The 21,604-nt window shown below is 41.4% G+C and overlaps 1 protein-coding gene across 1 annotated transcript in view; it reads right to left on the minus strand.

Annotated features, from left to right (window-relative positions):
• Positions 1-1,527: 1,527 nt before the first annotated feature.
• The window catches only part of ITK (IL2 inducible T cell kinase), a 74,022-nt gene continuing 53,945 nt past the window's right edge, over positions 1,528-21,604 (minus strand). Inside the window, exons 9-17 of the mRNA XM_023218791.2 lie at positions 18,644-18,726; positions 16,667-16,800; positions 15,027-15,101; positions 12,887-13,058; positions 12,200-12,416; positions 10,911-10,975; positions 10,702-10,820; positions 7,713-7,870; positions 1,528-4,116 (exon numbers count right to left, since the gene is read on the minus strand). Of these exons, the coding sequence (XP_023074559.1) occupies positions 4,045-4,116; positions 7,713-7,870; positions 10,702-10,820; positions 10,911-10,975; positions 12,200-12,416; positions 12,887-13,058; positions 15,027-15,101; positions 16,667-16,800; positions 18,644-18,726 (1,095 nt within the window). The 3' untranslated portion in view covers positions 1,528-4,044. The remainder of the gene's footprint in view (positions 4,117-7,712; positions 7,871-10,701; positions 10,821-10,910; positions 10,976-12,199; positions 12,417-12,886; positions 13,059-15,026; positions 15,102-16,666; positions 16,801-18,643; positions 18,727-21,604) is intronic.

A 21,604-nucleotide genomic window follows, 5' to 3' on the forward strand; every position in this document is an offset into this window, starting at 1 on the left:
GCAGCTTCCACCCCTAACCCTCTCTTCCTGACCAGGCCACCTTCCCAAGCCTTCTAATTGGGAATCTGGAGCTGTTTCCGCACCTGATGATGCACACACTCCCTGTCTTGCTGAATGAGGCATTTCTCTCTCTTCCTCAAAAGGGTGGCCTTAGGTGTTAGGAGATTCTGAGAAGAGCAAGGTCTGCAGGAAAAATCCTCTGAGAAGCAGATCTATTCCTCCAATCTGCTTTTGACTATCTCGTGTGGATGATTTGTCAGTGGGATTCACGCCCAGAGGTGAGTTCTAGAAAGGACTGCATGGAAGCCTTGAGCTTTCTCATCCATGCTCAGTGGTTGACTGGCACGCAAACTGGCTCCTGCAATGGAGCTGGGCATTTGGTGGACTGAAAGGCACAGAGTGCTCAGCACACCAAAACTATAACCACCCAGCCTTTATATTACTGGGGTGTTAAGAGGGAAAGCTATTTTGTTGTTATCCAACAGTAAGTGATGAACTCCAAATTACAATTTCCACGTGTCACCCACACAGCAGATGACAGTGAATGATTAGGAAAAATAATATGGTACTGTAAACAAGGCAAAAAGCATCTCCGAATTAGTTTCTTTTCCACTGGCTTTGCCTTCCTCAAATCCATTCACTATGCTGCTGCCAGAATATACTCTTAAATACAAATCACAAATTTGACCTTCTCTTGCTGTGCCATGACATCTTTTCTACCTATAGGGTGGATAGTTCTTGCCTAGATTTATAGATTCAGTTTCAATTTACCCACCTCTTTTATCATCCTTACCATTGCTGAGAAAATACACACACACACACACGTGTGCATGCACATGCTCTCCAGCAATAGTGAACTGACAATAGCTTCCCAATACATCCTGTTCTCTCTACCTGGAAAGTATTTCTCTTACTTCTGCCCACTTACTTACCTTGCAACTCATAAATTTATCTTCAAAACTGGGTTAGACAGTATAACCTTGTGACAGTGCTTCTTAAACTTTAATGTGTATACAATTACCTGCAGATCTTGTTAATATGAAGATTCTTGCTCAGTAGGTGAGGAAGAAGCCTGAGAATCTGCATTTCTCACAACATGGTGATGCTATTGCTGCTTGTCCAGGGACCACACTTTGAGTATCAGGGCTCTAAGAAGTTTCCCTTGGTGTCATCCTTTCCCTGATAGAATCCATCACTTTTTCTGGGCTCTTCTCTTCTTTGACCAGTTTTTTGTTGTTGCCCTAATTGTTGTATCATAATTTATTTCTTTATATGTTTTCCTTTTCAATCAGACTAGGAATTTTTTAGAAGTAAAGACTATGCCTTTTCCATCTTTGTTCTCATGAGGATACATACACTGAGCTGTGTGCATGACCCATAGGAACATTTGATATTTACTTGTTGAATGAATGTTGTTCAATGATATGTAGTCTTTCATTGTCTGTGGAAAATGAAACCATGTAACCATTTTTACTTAAGGAAAATTTCTGAGAGTTTGCGATTTAAATAAACACAGAACCCAGGCCCTATGCACCACATTTATTAAAACATAACTTTAATATTGCTATATTCAACTTTTAACTCTGTGTGCTCTACAAAGGATAACAGGTATTTGTAACATTTTTATTTTGAACACTAGCAGTGACTGTACATTAATAAATATGCATCTGATCCAAATATAAATACATAGTCTCAAAAGGTACAAAATGCAAAATCTACAAAATAAAACTAGAACCAAAACTCTGCATAAGGGAGTTCTCTACAAACACAGGGGACCATTTACAAAACGTGAGAAGAGAAAAACCAGGCAGGAAGCCCATTTTGCGGGATAGGACACTGGGAGGTGAAGTATCTACACATGTCCAGTTAAGGCTTTGATGAATCTGAGCTTGAAAAAGATAATGCACAGGGGAATTTTCTAAACCAAACCACAGAGATCAGTCAATTCCAATGTTTTCTTTCTAGACTGAATGTTCCAGAAATCATCTCTAATTAAGGGTTCCAAAAGATAATGTACAAAATTCTAAAAAGTAAACAGAGATAATTTTGGATAAGCTGAGTAAAATCATCTTCTGAATGACAGTTTTATCTTGAGGCTCTCCACTTCACAATAACTATAATTAAAAGTTATGCATCTGAATCTCAAGTCAGTCAAAATGTCACATGATTTAGAAAGAGCCAATTGCAACATCATCCTGTCTTGTGTCCGGGAATGTCCCTCCTCATGAAGTGTTCAAGAAGACTACAGCTGAAAGTTGGAATGATAATTAAAGGAAGAACTCATACTTCTACAGAAGAATCTTTTAAAGTTGCTTTGAAGCTCGTCTATAAATGGCTTCAAGCAACATGACTGGTGGGTTGTGAGAATTAAAGGGTTCATTAACTGAATAACTCCAAAGTTATTAACATGACCAAGGTAAGGATACAGAGTAGGAAAAGGAAAATCCTATTCCAAGTTGGAGGGCCATGCCATCAACCACAGTGGTCTGTGCCAGAGCAACACTATTCGCTAGTGGTTCTACATTTACTTCTTTACTGACTTTCCATTTTTCTTCTCTGTTGTATTTATTCCCTCTTCAATCCCTTTCATTTTCAGTAGGTGGGGGGCAGTGTCAAATAGGAATAAAGAATCTGTGTATTGGGGTCAGACAGATTTGGGCTAGAATACCAGCTCTAGACTTTCTAGTTCCGTCACTTCGGGCGGATGTCTTGGTTTTTTAAAGCCTCAGTTACATTATTTGTAAAATGGGAATAATAATACTGCCTCATGGAGATGTGAACCCAGGGTGAACAGAGATTGTGTAGGAAAGTCTCCTAGCTTAGCACATATACACCTTGCATACAGAAGTGCTCAACCCAGAGTAGGCATTCTCGTGCCTCTTGGAAGCACCCCAGTCAGTGCCTGACTGTTTCCATCCTGATGGTTTGAGCAAGAACAGACTCTTTATTTCTCTCCTAGAATTTTAGGAGGCTTGGAGTCTCAACCTTAAAATTGCTCAACCCTAGGGCCTAAACAAGTTTCAATTGATCGCCAAAGCAACACTGACCAACACAATGCTGCCCTCTGTTGATGAGGATCGGATAGTGCAGAGAGGGGGCTGATTCCCAGAGGCTGGAAAAAAGGATGCCCGTCAGAGTCAGTATTCAGAAGTCATCATTTCTTCTCAGGATGCTGGTGGAAGCATTCTGTGCTGAAGAGGAGACATAGTCACCTGCACAGCTTTGTATAAAAGATGAGCATGGGAGTGATAAAACCTAAGGTCTCTTCTTGTACCACGTGGTTCTCCACCGTCAGATGTTCTCTTGTTCTGGCGCAGATATCAGATACCCAATGATCCAAGCATGGGACCTGAACTGCTCACCCCAATCCATCCAACGGGTCTCACCATGCTTCCTTCAAGGAGAGAGGTAGCAGCATACTCTGTAAAACCTCATAGAGCTGCTTCTCAGAATATCCGGCCTCCTGTGTGAGCTGTTCTATCATTCTCTACGGCAGGAAGCTGTGGCTGACAGCATCACAGCAACAGGGCACACTCACTCTAACCTTAGTTAACTCACCAGTTTTCTTAGAAAAAGAGTCATGCTCTTTGTTCCCCTTGCCTCCATATCCTGGGATACTGTGTTGTTGGGTCAAATAAAAAGTCCCTGGAACCATAAACTTTAGATTCATGTTAAAAGTAACAATAAAAATAGCAATCTGGGTCTTACTCATGTCTCTCTCTATTACTAAGAAGTGCAAGAATGCTGCCTGAAAGCTGTCAGGTTGAGGTTTGTGCACCACATGTGACAAGAGGCTAGAGGGAGCGCAGAGACACCATTTCTGTTCTGGCCTGGCTCCCAGCTTGGTGGCTGACCCTCCAGCTGTGGCTTGACTGCCAGCTGTGGTCAGGATGCTGCTTCCATGGTGACTCAGGGACTGATGCCACAGGCCAGGCTGCCTCTGGAGGGTCCTGGGTTGGTGGCAGCTTCTAATGCTCTATGGAAGGAGGACATATCCTTCCTCTGTTCAGGATCTGCAGCCCGTGGCCTGGTACTCAGTCTCTACTAAACTCCCGATTCTGCAATTTCAGCCAGTTGACGCAGCAGTCTGGAGAAGGCTGGCCGATCTTCTGGTCTCTGGAGAGGGAAAAAAGAACTCTGTAAGCTCCCTGTACTCGTGTGTCATAGGTAAATCCAAAACAAACCAGAATTTAATAGCAGCATCCCCTGCGGAGTTTTATATATGCTTCCAAATAGACTATATTCCATATACATTGGCCTAGTTTTTAACAGCAGGTATTCTGGAATCCAATAGAGTAGTGTTTAATTTCAGTTTTACCATGAATTAGCTGTGTGACATTGAGCAGGTTATTTAACCTCTTTGAACCTCAGTTTTGTCATTTGTAAAATGGGGATAATAATAGTATCTACCTCATGAAATTGTTTTGAGAATTAAATCATATATAAAAATATATCACAAAATTAATGCTAAAGAACACCAAAATATGAAATACCTGGGTATAAATCTCAGAAAATATCTACAGGATCTATATGAGAAAAAATTAAAAATTCTAGTAAAAGAAAGCAAAGAGGACCTAAAAAAATGGACAGATATTCCATGCTTATGGACAGGAAGACACTATAGTGTTAAAATGTTAGTTCTTCCCAACTTCACTTATAGATTCAATACAATCCTAATAAAAATCTCAGCAGGTTATTTTGTAGATATTGACAAACTTACTGGAACATTTATATGGAGAGGCAAAAGACCCAGAGAGCCAATATGATAATGAAGAAGAATAACAAAGCTAGAAGACTGACCCTACCTGACTTCAGGACTTACTTTAAAGCTACAGTAATGACAGGATGGTACTAGTGAAAGAATAAACAAACAGATTAATGGATCAGCCCAGATATAGATCCCTATAAATATAGTAAACTAATATTTAACAGAGGAACAGATGAGAAAGGGTATAGTCTTTTCAACAAACAGTGCTGTAATAATTGGACATCCATATGTAAAACAATGACTCTAGTCACAGACCTTATACCTTTCAGGAAAAATTAACTCAGAGTGGATCACAGACCTAAATGTAAAAATGCAAAATTATAAAAATTCCATAATAACATAGGAGAAAATTTGGGTGACATTGGGCTTGGCAATGAGTTTTTAGATGTAAACCAAAAGCACAATTCATGAATAAACAAGTTGATGTTGAGCTTTGTTAAAATATTTTAAAAGTCTGCTCTGTGAAAGACACTGTCAAGAAAATGAGAAGACAAGCCACAGACTAGGAAAAAATATTTGCAAAGCACATATCTGATAAAGGACTTGTATCCAAAATATACCAAGAACTCTTAAAACTCAACAGTAAGTAAACAGACAACGTGATTGAAAAATGGGCAAAAGATCTGAATAGATATTACCAAGAAGATATACAGGTGGCAAATAAGCATATGAAAATGTACTTAACATCATATGTAATTAGGAAAATGCAAATTAAAACAACAATGTAATGTGACTACACATCTATTAGAACCACTGAAATCCAAAACAACGAATGCTAATGAGGAACTCTCATTGCTGGTGGGAATGTAAAATAATACAGCTACTTTGGAAGACATTCTGGCAGTTTCTTAAAAAGTTAAACATAGTCTTACCATATGATTCAACAAGCATACTCTTAGGCATTTGCCCAATTGAGTTGAAAATTTATGTGCATACAAAAATCTCCACATAAACATTTATAGCAGCTTTATTCGTAATTGTTTAAAACTGAAAGCAAGCAAGATTTTCTTTGGCAGGTAAATGTATAAACAAACTGTGGTATATCCATACAATGGAATATTATTTAGCAATAAAAAGAAATGAGCTATCAAGCCACAAAGACATGGAGGGACCTTAAAGGCATATTACTAAGTGAAAGACACCAGTCTGCCTGAACACTCACACCTGTAATCCCAGCACCACAGAAGGCCTGAGGTGGGTGGATTGATTGCCTGAGCTCACCTGGGCAGTGTGGCAAACCCCATCTCTACCAAAAATACAAAAAATTAGCTCGGCACAGTGGCACACGTCTGTGGTCTTAGCTACTTGGGAGGCCGAGTGGGAGGACTGCTTGAGATTGGGAGGCAGAGGTTGCAGTGAGCTGAGATTGCACCACGCACTCCAGCCTGGGTAACAGAATAAGACCCCATTTCAAACAAAACAAAACAAAACCCCCAAAACCCAAACAAACAAACAACACAAAAACTGAAAGCAACCAAGATTTCCTTTAGTAGGTAAGTAGATAAACAAACTGTGATATATCCATACAATGGAATATTATTTCACAATAAAAAGAAATTAGTTATTAAGCCACAAAAAGACATGGAGGGATCTTAAATCATATTACTGAACGAAAGAAGCCAGTCTGAAAAGCCTACATGCTGTATGATGCCAATATATGGCATGTGCTGAGAAAGGCAAAGCTATGGAGACAGGGAAAAGATCAGTAGCTGCCAGTGGTCTGGGGATGAGGAGAGGGATAAATGGGTGAAGGACAGGAGATTTTTTAGGGCAGTAAAACTATTCTGTCTGATACTATAGTGACAGATACATGGCATTATGAATTTGTGAAAACCTACAGAACTCTACAGCACAAAGACTGAAACTTAATGTAAACTATGAACTTTAGTTAATATAATGTATTAATAGAAGTTCATTAATTGTGACAAAAGTATCACACTCATGCCAAATGTTAGTGAACAGTGAAACTGTTCAGGTGAGGTGGGTATATGGGAACTCTGTACTCTTTGTTAAAAAATAAAGTCTATTAATTTAAAAAAATCAATAAATGATGGTTAAAAGAGGAAAAAAGTGCTAATTGAATGTCAGTCATCATTATTATTATTGTAGCTAATCCTTATGAAGTGGATAAGATTTGTTTTATGCCCTTGTTTATGTCTTTATTGTTTGTTTCTTTCCGATTATAAAAGCTCTATGAGCTCATAGATCAAGCATTATTTAACTCAACAGTAAGAAAAAGGAAGTTCAGAGAATTGTCAAAGATTAATGGCAAATAAATGGTAAAGCTGAGACAAAATCCTAGTGTTCTAAATTTTTTGTATTCCACCTTGTTGTCCTACAATGATCTGAATTTTTATTAATTCTCTATTTCAGCAACTTTTCACTTTGGCTGAAATGTATGATTTTCTAACTCAGCAAAGACTAAGACTCACAGTGATGGGGCTCAAGCCATGGCCTGCACTCCAAGGATGGGGTAAATGAGCCACCCGGGTGGGTACGGAGTAATTGCCTCCCCATTTTAAATTGCTGAATGAATAAAATGAACTCAAATTAAGCCATTTTAATATTTTCATAGTACAAGTGAACTTCGTTCCCAAAGTTATTTCTATAACTTCTAATGGTTTTATGATGTTACAGACTTTTTTTTCTCTTCTCAGAAAATTGAGAAGGAAGCTGGCATAGGCCACACCCCATCTTCCTCTCTGAAGCTGTGCTTATAGCTTGTGACATTATGTAGCAAACCAAATAACATTTAAGGTCACCGTCAGCTCCTTTAGGGATGGGGAATCCATCCCGTTAATAGATCCTCAAAGTCATGTTGTTGCTAATCTATATTAGTTATCCCTCCTGCCTTATCCTTTCGAGAGGGCTCCTTTCTCTAGGGAAGGAGGCAGGTCCTGAAATTGTATACGACAATGCATGGGGAAGCACTTCCTCCACTGACCTCTTTCCAGCAGTGATTCATAATCTGGTAGACATGTGTGGAGGCCAGCCGGGGCTTGTACAACCGAAATCCGGTGCTGATGTCTTCTACTACCTCTGAGTTGCTTCGGTTTTCATACGGGATTTTGCCTTCACTGAAAACTTCCCACATCAGCACACCTACGAGAAATGGTGAGCACAGCACAGTGAATGACAAAGCTCACAGATAGCAAACAAACCAACCTGCCTCTAGAAATTACAGACTCCTTGGCATTAGGATTCATGTGCTACCTCCAGAAGTACATCGAGTCTATCTGAGGTTTATTAGGCCTGTCTTATTTTTAAAGAACTGAAATTTCCTGATCTTTGTAGTGGAGAAGGATTTTCAAGATGGACCCTTTGTTATATCAAACTCAAATGCTACAACTAACAGTTGTAGACTCAAACACCACGATGCAGGATGTAAATGAATGGAGTGTAGGAGGTGTGACACTATAGGGATTGGGGAGGATTGTGGAAAATGAAATAAACAGTTCTGTCTTAAGGAGACAGCTATGATTTGACTCCAACCAAAGTATGGTACATGAAAATGAGGGATCAGAATTGTCACATTTTCTGATTTTTTTTAAAAAAGAAGTCAAAAATTAAGAGTTGAACTTCTTGAATTTTAAAATACCATGCAGACCAAGCAAAACACATCTTTTGCTTGTCTATTTTTCACCTCTGATTTAATTCCTTTCTTTTCCTCTTCTGCCCTTAGTAGAAATGTCACACCCAGCTTTGTCTTTATCATGTGCTGATATATTCACAGGTTGTCAGAGCAGGAAGGCTGCTTGCAAATCAGCTAATCCAGAGCTTTCCGAAGCTTGTTCCAGAGAATCTTAGAGTACACATTCCCAACGCATGATCCCCAAAACACCTGAATAAAAATCATCTCACAGGCTTGTTCAAATGGCAGATTCCTGGGCCCTAGCCCAGATCCAGTGATCAGAATCTCTAGTGTTACTCAGAGGTGCCTCGGGAGTTGGAAATTCAGAGCCTGACCCTAAATAAGAATGCTTATCACTCCAAGACACCACAATTTTTAGTGAAAATTTATTTGAAAATGTGCTGCTGCTAAAACATGGTTTCAGAATGATTTCTTTAATACATAGATACATAGATGAGATATGTATAGATTAAAAAAATGAGTGAAGTACAAAGAGGTTGACTTGTTCTGAAGAGCACACTGTTATTGAGGGCAAAAAAACTTAAAACATAGGACAAAGTCAAACGGGTTGATGCAGGCATGGAGCTTTCAGCTCATCCAGGTTTCTGTTGCTTAGGCTGGTACCCCCAGTTTTTTCACACTTTTTTTTCATTGACCTCTTTCTATTCTGCATCCATCCATCAACCTCATTTCTGGACTCTCTTCAAATAACATATCCTAGGCAGGGATGAATTTCAGCCCAACCCTCTAACGGTAAGATGCTGCAGGAAATTCCCAGGCTGATACCCTTTGGCTGAATAATCCCCATTCAGAGTCAGAAGGTGAATGTGCTAAAGTGGCCATTGCTCCAAATGTCTCATTGTGGGGCCCTTGCTTGGTGCAGTGTGATCAGTTTCATCACCCATAGTGAGATGACTGTACATCAGCCCCAAGCTTCCTAGTTATACACACTGAGAAGAGGAGAGTCATCCAAGAATGCTGTTAGTGAATTTCTTTCAAGTCCATTCTGTAACTTAAACCTGGTTAACAAAGTGGCTGCTAGCTTTGGTGAATAGGGGACTGTTTTAAGAAACAGGTAGGAGTCATAATTAACAAACCACTTGGCTCCTAGAGATGGATAGTCTAAAATGCTGGAGAAGATTCTTAACACTCATTCTTCTCCTAAAAGATTTACCTAGCCAACCTCCCCCTGGTTTCTACTACTAGTAAGACCTTGTCAAACCCTTCCTTCATACCGAATGGCAAAAATCAATCTTCAAGTAGTTTCTGTAGACAGTATAATTCTTCTTGCAATCCAAATCAAAGAGGTTCTCTGGTATATATTTTTTGCACACTTTAGTATGCACAAACTATGACTTCAGGTGACATGACAAATCCAGCAAGAACATTTGGTACATCCCGCCATACCAACGTCATTCATTCATTCATAGCCATTTGTACTTTTTAGAAATTCTAATTCCTTATTATGGCCTGCCACCTTCATTGTCTATTGTTCTCCCAATAAGTCAGTACCCCCTGTTATTTGGATGCACCAAGATTTTGCATTTGCTGGTCCCTCTATCAGGGACACTGTTCCCTGGCTCTTCAAATGGTGACAGCTCCCTCCTATCATTCAAGTCTCTGCTAAAGAATTACCTTCTGAGAAAGGCCCTCCCACACCACCCTATTCAAGTTACTCTGCCCCAATACTGTTTTATTTTATTCATAGAACCTACTTATGATTGATTGACTTTATCTTCTATCCCTTAGCATATTTATGATTGTTCTGGTTTACAATGGTTATTATGATCTTTTGTGATTTTCTGTGTCTCCTCCCATCTCAAATTTAGTTCCAAAAGAATAGAAGTCTTTTCTTTCCTATGAACCATTGCATCCTCAGCACCTAGATTAGCCCTTGGCATAGAATAGATCCTCAGTTAATTGTTGTTGAATGAATAAATATTAATACTTATTGAGAGATAAGTATGGAAATGTAATGTTGGACAAAATATGGTCCCTGCCTTCAAGGGGCTCATATTTGAATCTCCTGACTTCTCCAGCTTTTGACTTCATAGCAGCTGGCACCGGAATGCTGTTTCCACTTTTAGTTTAGCTCCCACCACCATGTCCAATATCTCTAAAAACAAACAAAATAATGAAGGCCCTTTCATAGTTTTCAGGGCCTTTCTTACGCAACCCTCCAGTGGGACACCCTCATGATAAGATACTGGGTTAGGGTGGGTAAGGTTGTCTGCATTTGATAAAGGAAACAGCTGGCCTGCAGCCCAGATCTTGGGGCGGTGGGGCCCAGCATGACACTCACCAAATGACCACACATCCGATTTGCTGCTATAGCGACTGAAAGAGAAAACTTCTGGGGATGCCCACTTCACCGGGAATTTGGTGCCTGTGGAACTGGTGTACTGATCATCAAGAACGAACCTGGGAAGAGAGTGGAGGGAGAAGGTCAGAATGTTCCAGGGGCCTGCGTCCCATTCCTGAGACTTCACTGGCACCACATCCCTCTTTTACCTTGTCATCCCAAAGTCGGACACCTTGATGACTTGATTTTCTCCCACCAAGCAATTTCGGGCAGCCTGGAAAGGAGACAGGCAAACAAAGGAGGAGAGGAAAACTGTTGATGGGTTGTCAGTGGTTAAGAAGTCTCCTATAATTCCAGTCCTTTGCTTTACTGCAGTGCTGTCATACAAGGGCATCATGGAGCTTTACAAATGTTAATTAATCCTCGCAAACGCCTGCTAGAAGTTAACTGGAAAGTTGAGTGTGTAAGATCCACTATCAAGATGAGTAAGTTTATCTCCATTCTTGAGTTCTAATTAGAAATCCTTGGTGTTGTCTAACCAAAGATAGGCTCTAATGCAACCTGATGTGACAGGAAATGTTAACATCAGGGATATCAGGAAGAAAGCGTCTCCCAGTTGACTAGATTAAGAATGTTTTGATGTTGTTAATCCTCTTAAAACTATTCTTCAATAAGGAGAGTACCTGACCCCTAATTAGTATTATAGAATGTTGCATTGAAAGAGCCCTTAGAGATAACACCCCAGTATGTCTCCACTTTTTTTTTTAGATGGAGTCTTACTCTGTTGCCCAGGCTGGAGTGCAGTGGCATGATCTCAGCTCTCTGCAACCTCTGCCTTCTGGATTCAAGCAATTCTCCTGCCTCAGCCTCCTGAGTAGCTATGGTTACAGGTGCCCGCCACTAAGCTCAGCTAATTTTTTTGTATTTTTAGTAGAGATTGGGTTTCACCATGTTTGCCAGGCTGGTCTCGAACTCCTGACCTCGTGATTCACCCACCTCGGCCTTCCAAAGTGCTGGGATTACAGGCATGAGCCACCATGCCCAGCCATATGTCTCAAATTCTAATGTGTGTACAAATCACATGGGGAATGTGTTAAATGAATATTCCTGAGTCCCAGCCACCAGAGATTCTGAGAGGAGCTTAAGAGCTTCCCCAGTGTGATTCTGGTAGACCCTTGAATAACACCTTCAGACAAACTCAGTTTCCTCAATTTACCAGGAGGAAACTGAGTCACAGAGAGGTTAAGAAGGAGTGGCAGTGATCTCCATTTTGGAAGACTATAAACTGAAATGCAAGGTGAAAGACTTTGGACTGGGATTAGGGCCCAGAAGTAAGTCCTCATGAAGCACTTTCCACTAGGACCACCCAAAGTAGGTGAGAGGTTGAGAGAGGAAAGGAGATTGTGTGATGTATTATTTATTAATGCATTCCCAGTCATTTCAGTGAGACCTGTCCCTTTACCCTGGACCTGTGGGTGTTCACCCTGCGTGCTCATACCAAGTCTCTGTGGATGACACATGCCTCTTCCAGGTAGGCCATGCCCTCACACACGTCCAGACACATGCCCAGCAGGGTCTCTGCAGCAAAAAGTCCCCGCTGGCTGCGTAGATAATCTGACAGGCAGCCGTGCTCCATGAACTCAAACACCAGGCAGATGGGGGCCTGCTCCAGGCACACCCCATACAGCTGGACCAGTTTGGGATGAGACAGTTTCCTGGAGGAAAAAGACAAGGGGTGAGATGGCCTAAACTCAGCCTCCCCCAAATGCCGAAAATATTATGGTACCAAAATAGCCAATGGTCATTTTGTCTAATTTATGGTTTGGATGAAAATAATATTCATTCCCTCCCCAAAACAAAAACATGTCATTGGAGCTGAGACCTGACAAATGGCAAGGAGTCAGCTGTGTGTGTGAAGATGAGCAGAGGCCAGTGTGGCTGGCATGTCATGGACCGGAGGAGAGATGGGTAGGAGCTGAGAAGGGGGAGGTAGGCGTGATCAGATTATGGTGGGCCTTGGAGACCACTGTGAAGAGTTTGGTTTTATTCTCTGTGCGATAGGAAGCCACTGCCAGGAGCTTGCACAGGGAGATGGTACCCTATGGCATTTGAATGGCATTTCAAGAACACAGAACTGATGTTCCTCCACCCAGAGTTTCTGCATATCCCTGTTTCGAGCACTCACATCATGACTTCAGCCTCCTCGATGAAGTCTTCTTCTGACATAGCCCCTTCCCGAATGGTTTTGATAGCCACCTTGTCCTTGTTGAGCCAATAGCCCAGATGCACCAACCCAAACTGCCCACTGCCAATCTCTTGTACAAAAGTGAGTTCTGAGGGATCAATCACCCATTTCCCTGGAAGAGAAAGAGAGAGTTCCCTGGGGTCAGCAAGTGGTAGATACAAGGTTCTGGGATACCAGGGGATTATAAAGCCCTATCTAGAATTTTAGCCTATGTTAATATAATTCAAAGATGGCAAATAAATAATCTTTTTTCCCATATAATAACATAGGATATGCTAGAAAACTATGAAAATATATGTGGGAAGGTAACATGGAAAGAAGAAGGAGAGTGACATTAATCAAGATATTAAAGAAACCATGTTAATCAAAATATTAAAGAAAAGGTTCTTGCAATGTCACAACCATTTTCTATGTCTGACTCTAAAGTTTTTATTGTCATTTTTCACACTAAGTAAATTTCATTTGAGCTGATCATTCTTTCATTCATTCATCTATCAAGAGCATCTGCTGTATATGCAGAACTCTATTAGGCCTTACTGGAGCGGAGGGGCAGTTAAAGAGACAGATTCAAAGACAGTTTGTGCAGAGGCACAATCTAGCACAGTGTCTGGCACATGGGAGGTTCTCAAGAAATGTTTAACAAACAAATACGAGAGTCCAAGGCTCAGTTTCCTCACCGACCAAATGAATGGGTTGACCAGATAATATCTGAGATCCCATCTAGCATGGACACATTAAGATTCTACATTTATTAGAATACCCTTATTTTCATAAGGAGGCTAAAAAAGCATTTTCCTTTTCCAATGCTTGGTCTGGTACCTAAACAGCAAGATTTCCACCGTTTTGAGGCAGAGACTCTACAGCAAGCAGTATTGAGCACCTACTATGTGCCGGACATGGTGCTGGTTAGGGATAAAGAAGCCCATGCGTGGTAGTGGTTCTCAAAGTATTGCCCTCTGACCACCTGTATCAAAATCACCTAGCATGCTTGTTTAAAATGTAGACTCGGCTGGGCACAGTGGCTCATGCCTGTCATCCTAACACTTTGGGAGGCCGAGGCAAGAGGATTGCTTGAGCCCAGGAGTTTAAGACCAGCCAGGGCAACATAGGGAGACTCTGTCTCTATAAAAAATTTTTAAAAATTAGCCAGGCATGGTAGCATGTGTCTATAGTCACAGCTACTCGGGAGGCTGAAGTGGGAGGATCACTTGAGTCCAGGAGGTCAAGGCAGCAGTGAGGCGTGATTACGCCACTGCATCTCCAGCCTGGGTGACAAAGCAAGACCATGCCAGAAAAAAAAAAAAAAAAAAAAAAAAGCAGACTCTTAGACCCTATCAAGGATTGTGTTTTGGTGAGTGTTTGGATAGGAGCCAGGAGTCAACATTTTTAATAAGCATTCTAGAAGACTTTGATGCACACTGAAGTTTGAGAACCACCAACCTAAGAGATAAGAAATGAAAATTAGGCAGCCTTCTCCACAGGCAGCGCACAGTTGGGGCCAAGGCTATGCAAAGCCATATGCCTTCAGAGTCCAGGCAGATAATCCCAAGTGAGTGAAGCAATTCCACAGGACAAGCAAACATAGTAGGGGCTGCAGCACTGGAGATCATGCCACGCCTAAAGGCATTCCAAAGAATTTTAACACTCTCTTATGCAGACAAATACTTCCAGATGCTGTCAGCTTGCAGTTCTTCCATTAGTCTGCTACTCAACCAACTAAATGATATAAAAGTTCTAGAAGATAGGTGGAAACACAGTGCTAAGGCATGGTTTTCTAATATTTTTCTAATAGCATTTAGTAGAGTGCTCTGTACAAAGTAGGTGCTTAATAAACACTTCATTAATGAACTCTTCACTAAAACCAGTGGCCACTGGTTTGACCTAGAGAAATATGCTTATGTATGTACTTCTCTTACACACAATGTAAATATTCTTTAATGCCATCATCTCTAGATATATAATATACTTGTTTTAATGGTGATTTGTAGTCTGGGGAACAGGTAGGCTCATGGTCAGTTTATTCAGAATTTGCCCCAGACCTTGAGGGACATGAGTTTACATGCCTGATGGTACTGCTCACCGTATCTCAGTCCTGCTGTAACTGGAGCTTTTTGCCTCCCAAAACACACTGGATACCGGAGTCGAGTCACCAGGCCTGGGATGATTGAAAAGCCAAGAAGCAGTGGTTAGGGCTTTGCTGTAGCAACCATCTAACTTAAATCACTAAAAATAATAATAATCAGATGCAAAAGCTAATTTTATTCTGGAAAGCAAATCCCAAAGCCTAATTACTGATATCGCACCCTCCTTGAAAACATCATAGGCACAGGTGGACAGGTGGTAAAATTTCATGATTTCCATAAGATAACTTGCTAATAGAAGATATATAATATAATTAAATATTTGTCATATTTTTCTATTTGTATATTTGTTTATTATTTATGGTCAAAAAGAAGCCAGGGTGGGCTTTTGCCAGTTTTCATTAAGTCTTCTTTGTGGGTGCTGATATTGTCTGGATGTTTGTCCCCTCCAAATCTCATGTTGAAATGTAATCGCTGGCTGGGCATGGTGGCTTACACCTGTAATCCCAGCACTTTGGAAGGCTGAGGCGGGCAAATTACCTGAGGTCAGGAGTTCAAGACCAGCCTGGCCAATGCGGTGAAACCCCGTCCCTACCAAAAATACCAAAATTAGCCCAATGTGGTGGCACATGCCTGTAATCCCAGCTAATCAGGAGGCTGAGGCAGGAGACTCACTTGCACCTGGGAGGTGGAGGTTGCAATGAGCCAAGATTGAACCACTGTACTCCAGCCTGGGCTACAGAGCAAAACTCTGTCTCAAAAAAAAAAAAAAAAAAGAAAGGAAACGAGGTGGGGCCTGGTGGGATGGGAGGTATTTGGGTCATTGGGCAGGATCCCTCACAAATGCCTTGGTGTTGTCCTTGTGATAAGAAATGAGTTATCACTCTGAGTTCATGCAAGACCTGATTAAAAAAAGCAGACTCTTAGACCCTATCAAGGATTGTGTTTTGGTGAGTGTTTGGATAGGAGCCAGGAGTCAACATTTTTAATAAGCATTCTAGAAGACTTTGATGCACTCTGAAGTTTGAGAACCACCAACCTAGAAGATAAAAAACAATTGTTTTTTCTTATTGTTTAAATGTTTAAATGTCTGTGACACCTTCTCCCTCCTCGCTCATGCTCCTGCCATGTGATACTCCTGCTCCCCTTTTGCCTTCTGCCATGACTGAAAGCTTCCTGAGGCCTCCCTAAAAGCCAAGAAGATGCCGGCACCATGCTTCCTATAGAGCCATGGACCAATTAAACCTCTTTTCGTTATATATTACCTAGCCTCAGGTATTCCTTGATAGCAATTCAAAAAAGCCTAACCCAGGTGCTTTCTGGCTTTGTCCTCTACAGCAGCAGTCCCCAACCTTTTTGGCACCAGGGACCGACTTTGTGGAAGACAGTTTGTCCATGGATGGGTGTGGCAGGGGGTTGTTTTCAGGATGAAACTATTCCATCTCAGATCATCAGGCATTTGATTCTTATAAGGAACGCACAACCTATCCCACAAGTGCTGTTCACAATAGGGTTTGCACTCTTATGAGAATCTAATGTAGCTGATCTGACAGGAGGCGGAGGTCAGGCAGTAATGCTTGCTCACCTGCTGCTCACCTCCTGCTGGGCAGCCCTGGTCCACCCCTGCTTTAGAGCTTACCTCCTCCATTATGTTGGTGATAGTTGATGAGAAGAGGGATGGAATCGAACACAAACTTTTCAGCCACATAGTATCGCTTAGGATTGTCATTTGTTTCCTTGATGTGATAGTGCTTTATACAGGGGTTGTTCTCACTTAAACAAATGAAGCGTAAATGTAGTGATTATTAAGAAGCAATGCTGAGACAAAAAAAAGTCTACTAGTATTAAGTTCTTACTATCTTTGTCTTGTAACCTCTCACAAGATGGTAGATATTGTTCAACTTGTCAGTCAGTCTTGACAGGCTGGCCCTGGGTGCTGCAGTACTGAGTTTAAAAGGACTCTGAGGTTGTGTCTGGACCCAGTGGACAGCAGTGTTGTGATGGATTGGTGATGGTTCTTCCGCTGCCACAAAATGAACGAATGGAAATATTTGCTATGTGATTGCCTTGCCTGTTCTATGAATTTAACTGATTGTCAGCACACGTTCAGAAAGCCTCTCTGACCCCTTCACACTTACTTGACTTTATGCTGCACAGGATGAACATAACAGGCCTGACTACTCTCCTTAGAAAGACCTGCTTGCATGCTTAGCCCTTGGCTGGTGTTTGGGAACTGGGATTTCGGGAGGGCTCTTTCTCTAACTGATAAGGGTGGTGAGCTGTGCCTAAACTGTTTGCTAGAAACAGTGTGATTTATGGTGAACACTTGTTTTCCTTTTGGGTATCTGGAATTTTGGCATGTGCTAGGCAGGCACTGTCTATGGAAACAGCCTCCAATAAAAGCCTTGGGCACTGAGTCTCTAATGAGTTCCCCTGGTAGACAGCGCTCACGTGTGGTTACAACTTGTTGCTGGAGGAGTTAAGCACATCCTGTGTGGCTCCAGTGAGAGAGGACTCTCGGAAGCTTGTGTTTTGTTGCCTCTAGATTTTGTCCCATGTGTCTTTTCCCTTTGCTGATTTTGCTTTGTATCACTTTGCTGTATTAAATCTCAATAAGTCTTAGTCCTGTAAGGCCTCCTAGTGAGTTCCTGAAGCTGGGGGTAGTTGTGGGGAGCCTCAACACAGACTGTATGTTTCATCCCTTCGCCATCATACCTGCGGGATTGCAGGTCACCTCCTTACTGTCTCCCAGCCATGGCAGAGGCACAGCCCCTGTGTTCCCTCCCATCCCTGGATCAGGCCCTTCCTCTTTGCCACCTGCCCTTGCTCCACGTCCTGCTCACAGTCTCAGTCTTCCAAAACAATTTTCCAAAGACACCTTAAAAATTATTTGTCTCTTCTCTTAATTCTGACTGCACTTTGGTCAATGTCAAACAGCTTAGTTCTAACTAATGTTCTAATTAGAAGAGAATTTGAGCCCTAGATAGGTTCTTAGACATCGTTTTACAGAGAAGCCCGGAGGGGCAGAAAAGCAGCAAGGGTCTTGCAGTCCAGTTGGCTGAAGGCTGGAGGTGCCTTGGCCCCTTCAGACCCACGGCCGTAGGGAGGCACCATCAGCTCGTGAACCTCGGTTTCTTCTGTGTGAAATGAGCACAGTAATACCTGCCTTCAGGACTTCTTAGGATTGGAAATGGTCTGCATATTTTCTGGCACATAATAAAGATTCAGTTAATGGTAGGTAGTTTTATGAGCAGAGCCAGAACTGCAGTTCATATATTTTTGCTTCCAGATAGAAATATCTCTTCTGTTATTCTATGTATTAAATTATATACTCATCCAATACAGTGCCAAGTATTTTATGTCTTTAGAACTCTAAAATTGGAGATGCTAATTGAAAGAGGACCTGGCATCCACCCCCAACTCTGTCACTTTCTAAGTCTCTTAATTTCTAGCCTTGATCTCCATGGCCTTGGTTTTCTCAGCGTGAAGAGGGAAAACAGACCATTTCTAGTGAGCCTCTACCTCTTGCACTGTCTGACTTTGTTGTCTGTACCCCAAAGCTCACACACTTCAGAAGTGTTTCTCTTCACTTTGCTGAGCAGAGTTAGCTCCATACCTTACAACAGCCTTGGTGAAAACAGACACGGTGTATGTTCCCGGAGTCCTGGAATCTCTTACCATGAAGGCTCCTTCTTTGCCCTGGAATGGTTAGAAAGAATGGAAGGTTAGTGATCTCAGGAAACCAGGCTTATTCTTCCAGCTCCACTTTCTTGCCCACAGAAGGAGGAAATACTGTAGGCCCACTTGGCATAGAGCAGATTGCAGTAAGAATGGTTACCGTTTCATTTACTCCTGTCCTTCAGTAGATATTCCTTGGTCTCCTACGTGGATCCCAGACTGTTCTCGGGCTGATATGAACCATGAATGGAGACAGACAGACATAAGCTCTGCCCTTTTAGAGCTCCGCATGGATCAGACTCTTTACAGATATTTTCCAACTCTTACCAAAATATTGCCATCTGGATATTGGTATCCTTAACTGCCAATGACACTGAGTGCCAGAGCGCTTAAGTGGCCACCCACAACTAGAATTGGGATTTGAACTCTGGCATGCAAGCAAAGCCCAGGCTTGGTCTACTATTCCAGATGCCTCCTTTCAAAGAAAGGTAGAAACTGCTTCTCCATTCCCCTACAAAGTCACAAAACTGTCCTGAAAACTTCATCAGTGTCTTAATGGGAATATAAAACTTTAAAATTTTTTTTTAGATTCAGGGGGTATGTGTGCAGGTTTGTTACATGGACATATTTTGTGTTGCTGAGATTTGGGCTTCTATTGAACCCATTAGCTAGATAGTGAACGTATTAGCCAATAGGTAGTTTTTCAGTCCTTGCCACTCTCCCTTCCTTTCCACTTTTGGAGTCCCCACTGTCTACTATTCCTATCTTGATGTCTGTTTAGCTCTCACTTATAAGTGAGAACATGTGGTATTTGGTTTTCCGTTTCTGTGTTAATTCACCCAGGATAATTCCTCCAGGTGCACCTGTGTTGCTGCAAAACGCACAATTTTGTTCTTTTTTAGGGCTTCATATAAAGAAAATTGGTGTGCCAAATTTTCTTTATCCAATCCACTGTTGATAGGCACCTAGGTTGATTCCATGTCTTTGCTATTGTGAAGAGTTCAGGTTTCTTTTAGGTAGAATAATGTATTCTCCTTTGGGTATATACCCAGCAATAGGATTGCTGGGTTGAATAATAATTTTATTTTTAGTTCTTTGAGAAATCACCAAACTGCTTTCCACAGGGGCTGAACTAATGAACATTCCTACCAACAGTGTGTAAGGATTCTCTTAATGATAATATATTTCTTAGGCCCTTTTCAGAATGAGAATTTGCCTGCAGGGCAGAAGAAAAGAGAACATTAAGCTCCTGGTTTCATGAGAGAGGTGGGAAGAAGGGAGTGCCCTGAGAATGTAACTTTTGCCATCCTGACAATTTGCCAGCACTGATGAAATAAGCACTAATAAATGGACATACCATTTAATCATTCTTGGTGGAAATTTAAAAATAAGAAATCTATTTTAAGTCCTTCGTATCTAACACTCTGTTCCTACTCCGCTGTAAATTTGCGCTGGTAACATTTATTAAGCCTAATATTATGATTCACTTAACTTAGACATAGTGAGAGTCCTAAGTAAAGGTCAGAGTTAGACAAGATCCTCGTGCAGATGGCATACATTTGGAGCATAAGGAACAAAGTATATAGAACCTACAACAACGCAAATCCCTGTGTCCCATAACTACAAAAATGGTTTGCCTATGGGTGCACACCTGTGCACACACACAGTGGCCCATGCTAATTGTTTGAATTCTAGAATCTCTGGGTTTAAAATGAATTTTCTTTTTTCTTTTTTTTTTTTTTTTTTTTGGGGGGGGTTCTCATTCTGTCACCCAGGCTGGAGTGCAGTTGTACAATCTCAGCTCACCGCAACCTCCACTTCCTGGGTTCAAGCGATTGTTTTGCCTCAACCTCCCAAGTAGCTGAGATTACAGGTGCCTGCCACCATGCCTGGTTAATTTTTTGCATTTTTAGTAGAGATGAGGTTTCACTATGTTGGCCAAGCTGGTCTTGAACTCCTGACCTCCAGTGATCTACCTGCCTTGGCCTCCCAAAGTACTGGGATTATAGGTGTGAGCCACTGCGCCTGGCCTTAAAAGGAACTTATAAAGATGAGTAACTGTATAAGCTTCAGTTCCCTCATCTGTAAAATGACCGTTGGAATGTTGTTGGGAGAATTAAGGTAATGGGCCTAGAATTGCTCCTGGAGTACAATACCAGAACAAGGACTATTAGGGTTATTACTGGCCATTATTATCACATGCTATGGTATGCCACTTATTGGAAGTAATTATTCCATTGTCAGTCTCCATCTGAGACATGTTGGATATGTTAGGAGTATTTTTTTTCTTTCTGTTCATATAATTTGAAAGTGACCTTTCAGAACATAATCTTAACACACAGGTTAAGTTATTGTGAAAAGATGGACTGATAATTCATAGTCTCGTTATGCTGCATTATATTTTAACAGTGTCTCTGACGTACAGCCATCTTTCATTCTGGAGGTGGTGCTTTTCTTCTCTTGAAACAAACCAATTATTAAGTCAACATTGAGTCTTCAATGACATTTTATAATGTCTGAACTTCAGGTCGCTCCATGTGTGAGATGTTGTAAGGTGTTCTAAGTGAATTACAGTGTACCCACTTCCAAGGAATTTACCATCTACCTAGATGGGTAAAGACAGAAGAGAAACTGCTGAGATTGGAGGCAGAGTGAGAACAGAGCCACTGGAGAAGTAATAACACTAATAATTACATTTGACCTACAAGGGTTCAAACGCAAGAAAAACCATTTTCCATAGCTAGGGCGAGGGAAGGCAGGAGAGACTTCTTGGAGGAGGCAACATTGGAAGAACTGATACAGCACATTAGGAGATGCTTTTTAGTGGCTCCCAAACATGGGTAAGTCCCAGAATAACTTGGGTGCCACCTCTAGAGGTTCTGATTGGATAGGCCTGGAG

The sequence above is a fragment of the Piliocolobus tephrosceles genome, chromosome 4 (assembly GCF_002776525.5).
Source record: "Piliocolobus tephrosceles isolate RC106 chromosome 4, ASM277652v3, whole genome shotgun sequence".
In the NCBI taxonomy this organism is placed as follows: domain Eukaryota; kingdom Metazoa; phylum Chordata; class Mammalia; order Primates; family Cercopithecidae; genus Piliocolobus; species Piliocolobus tephrosceles.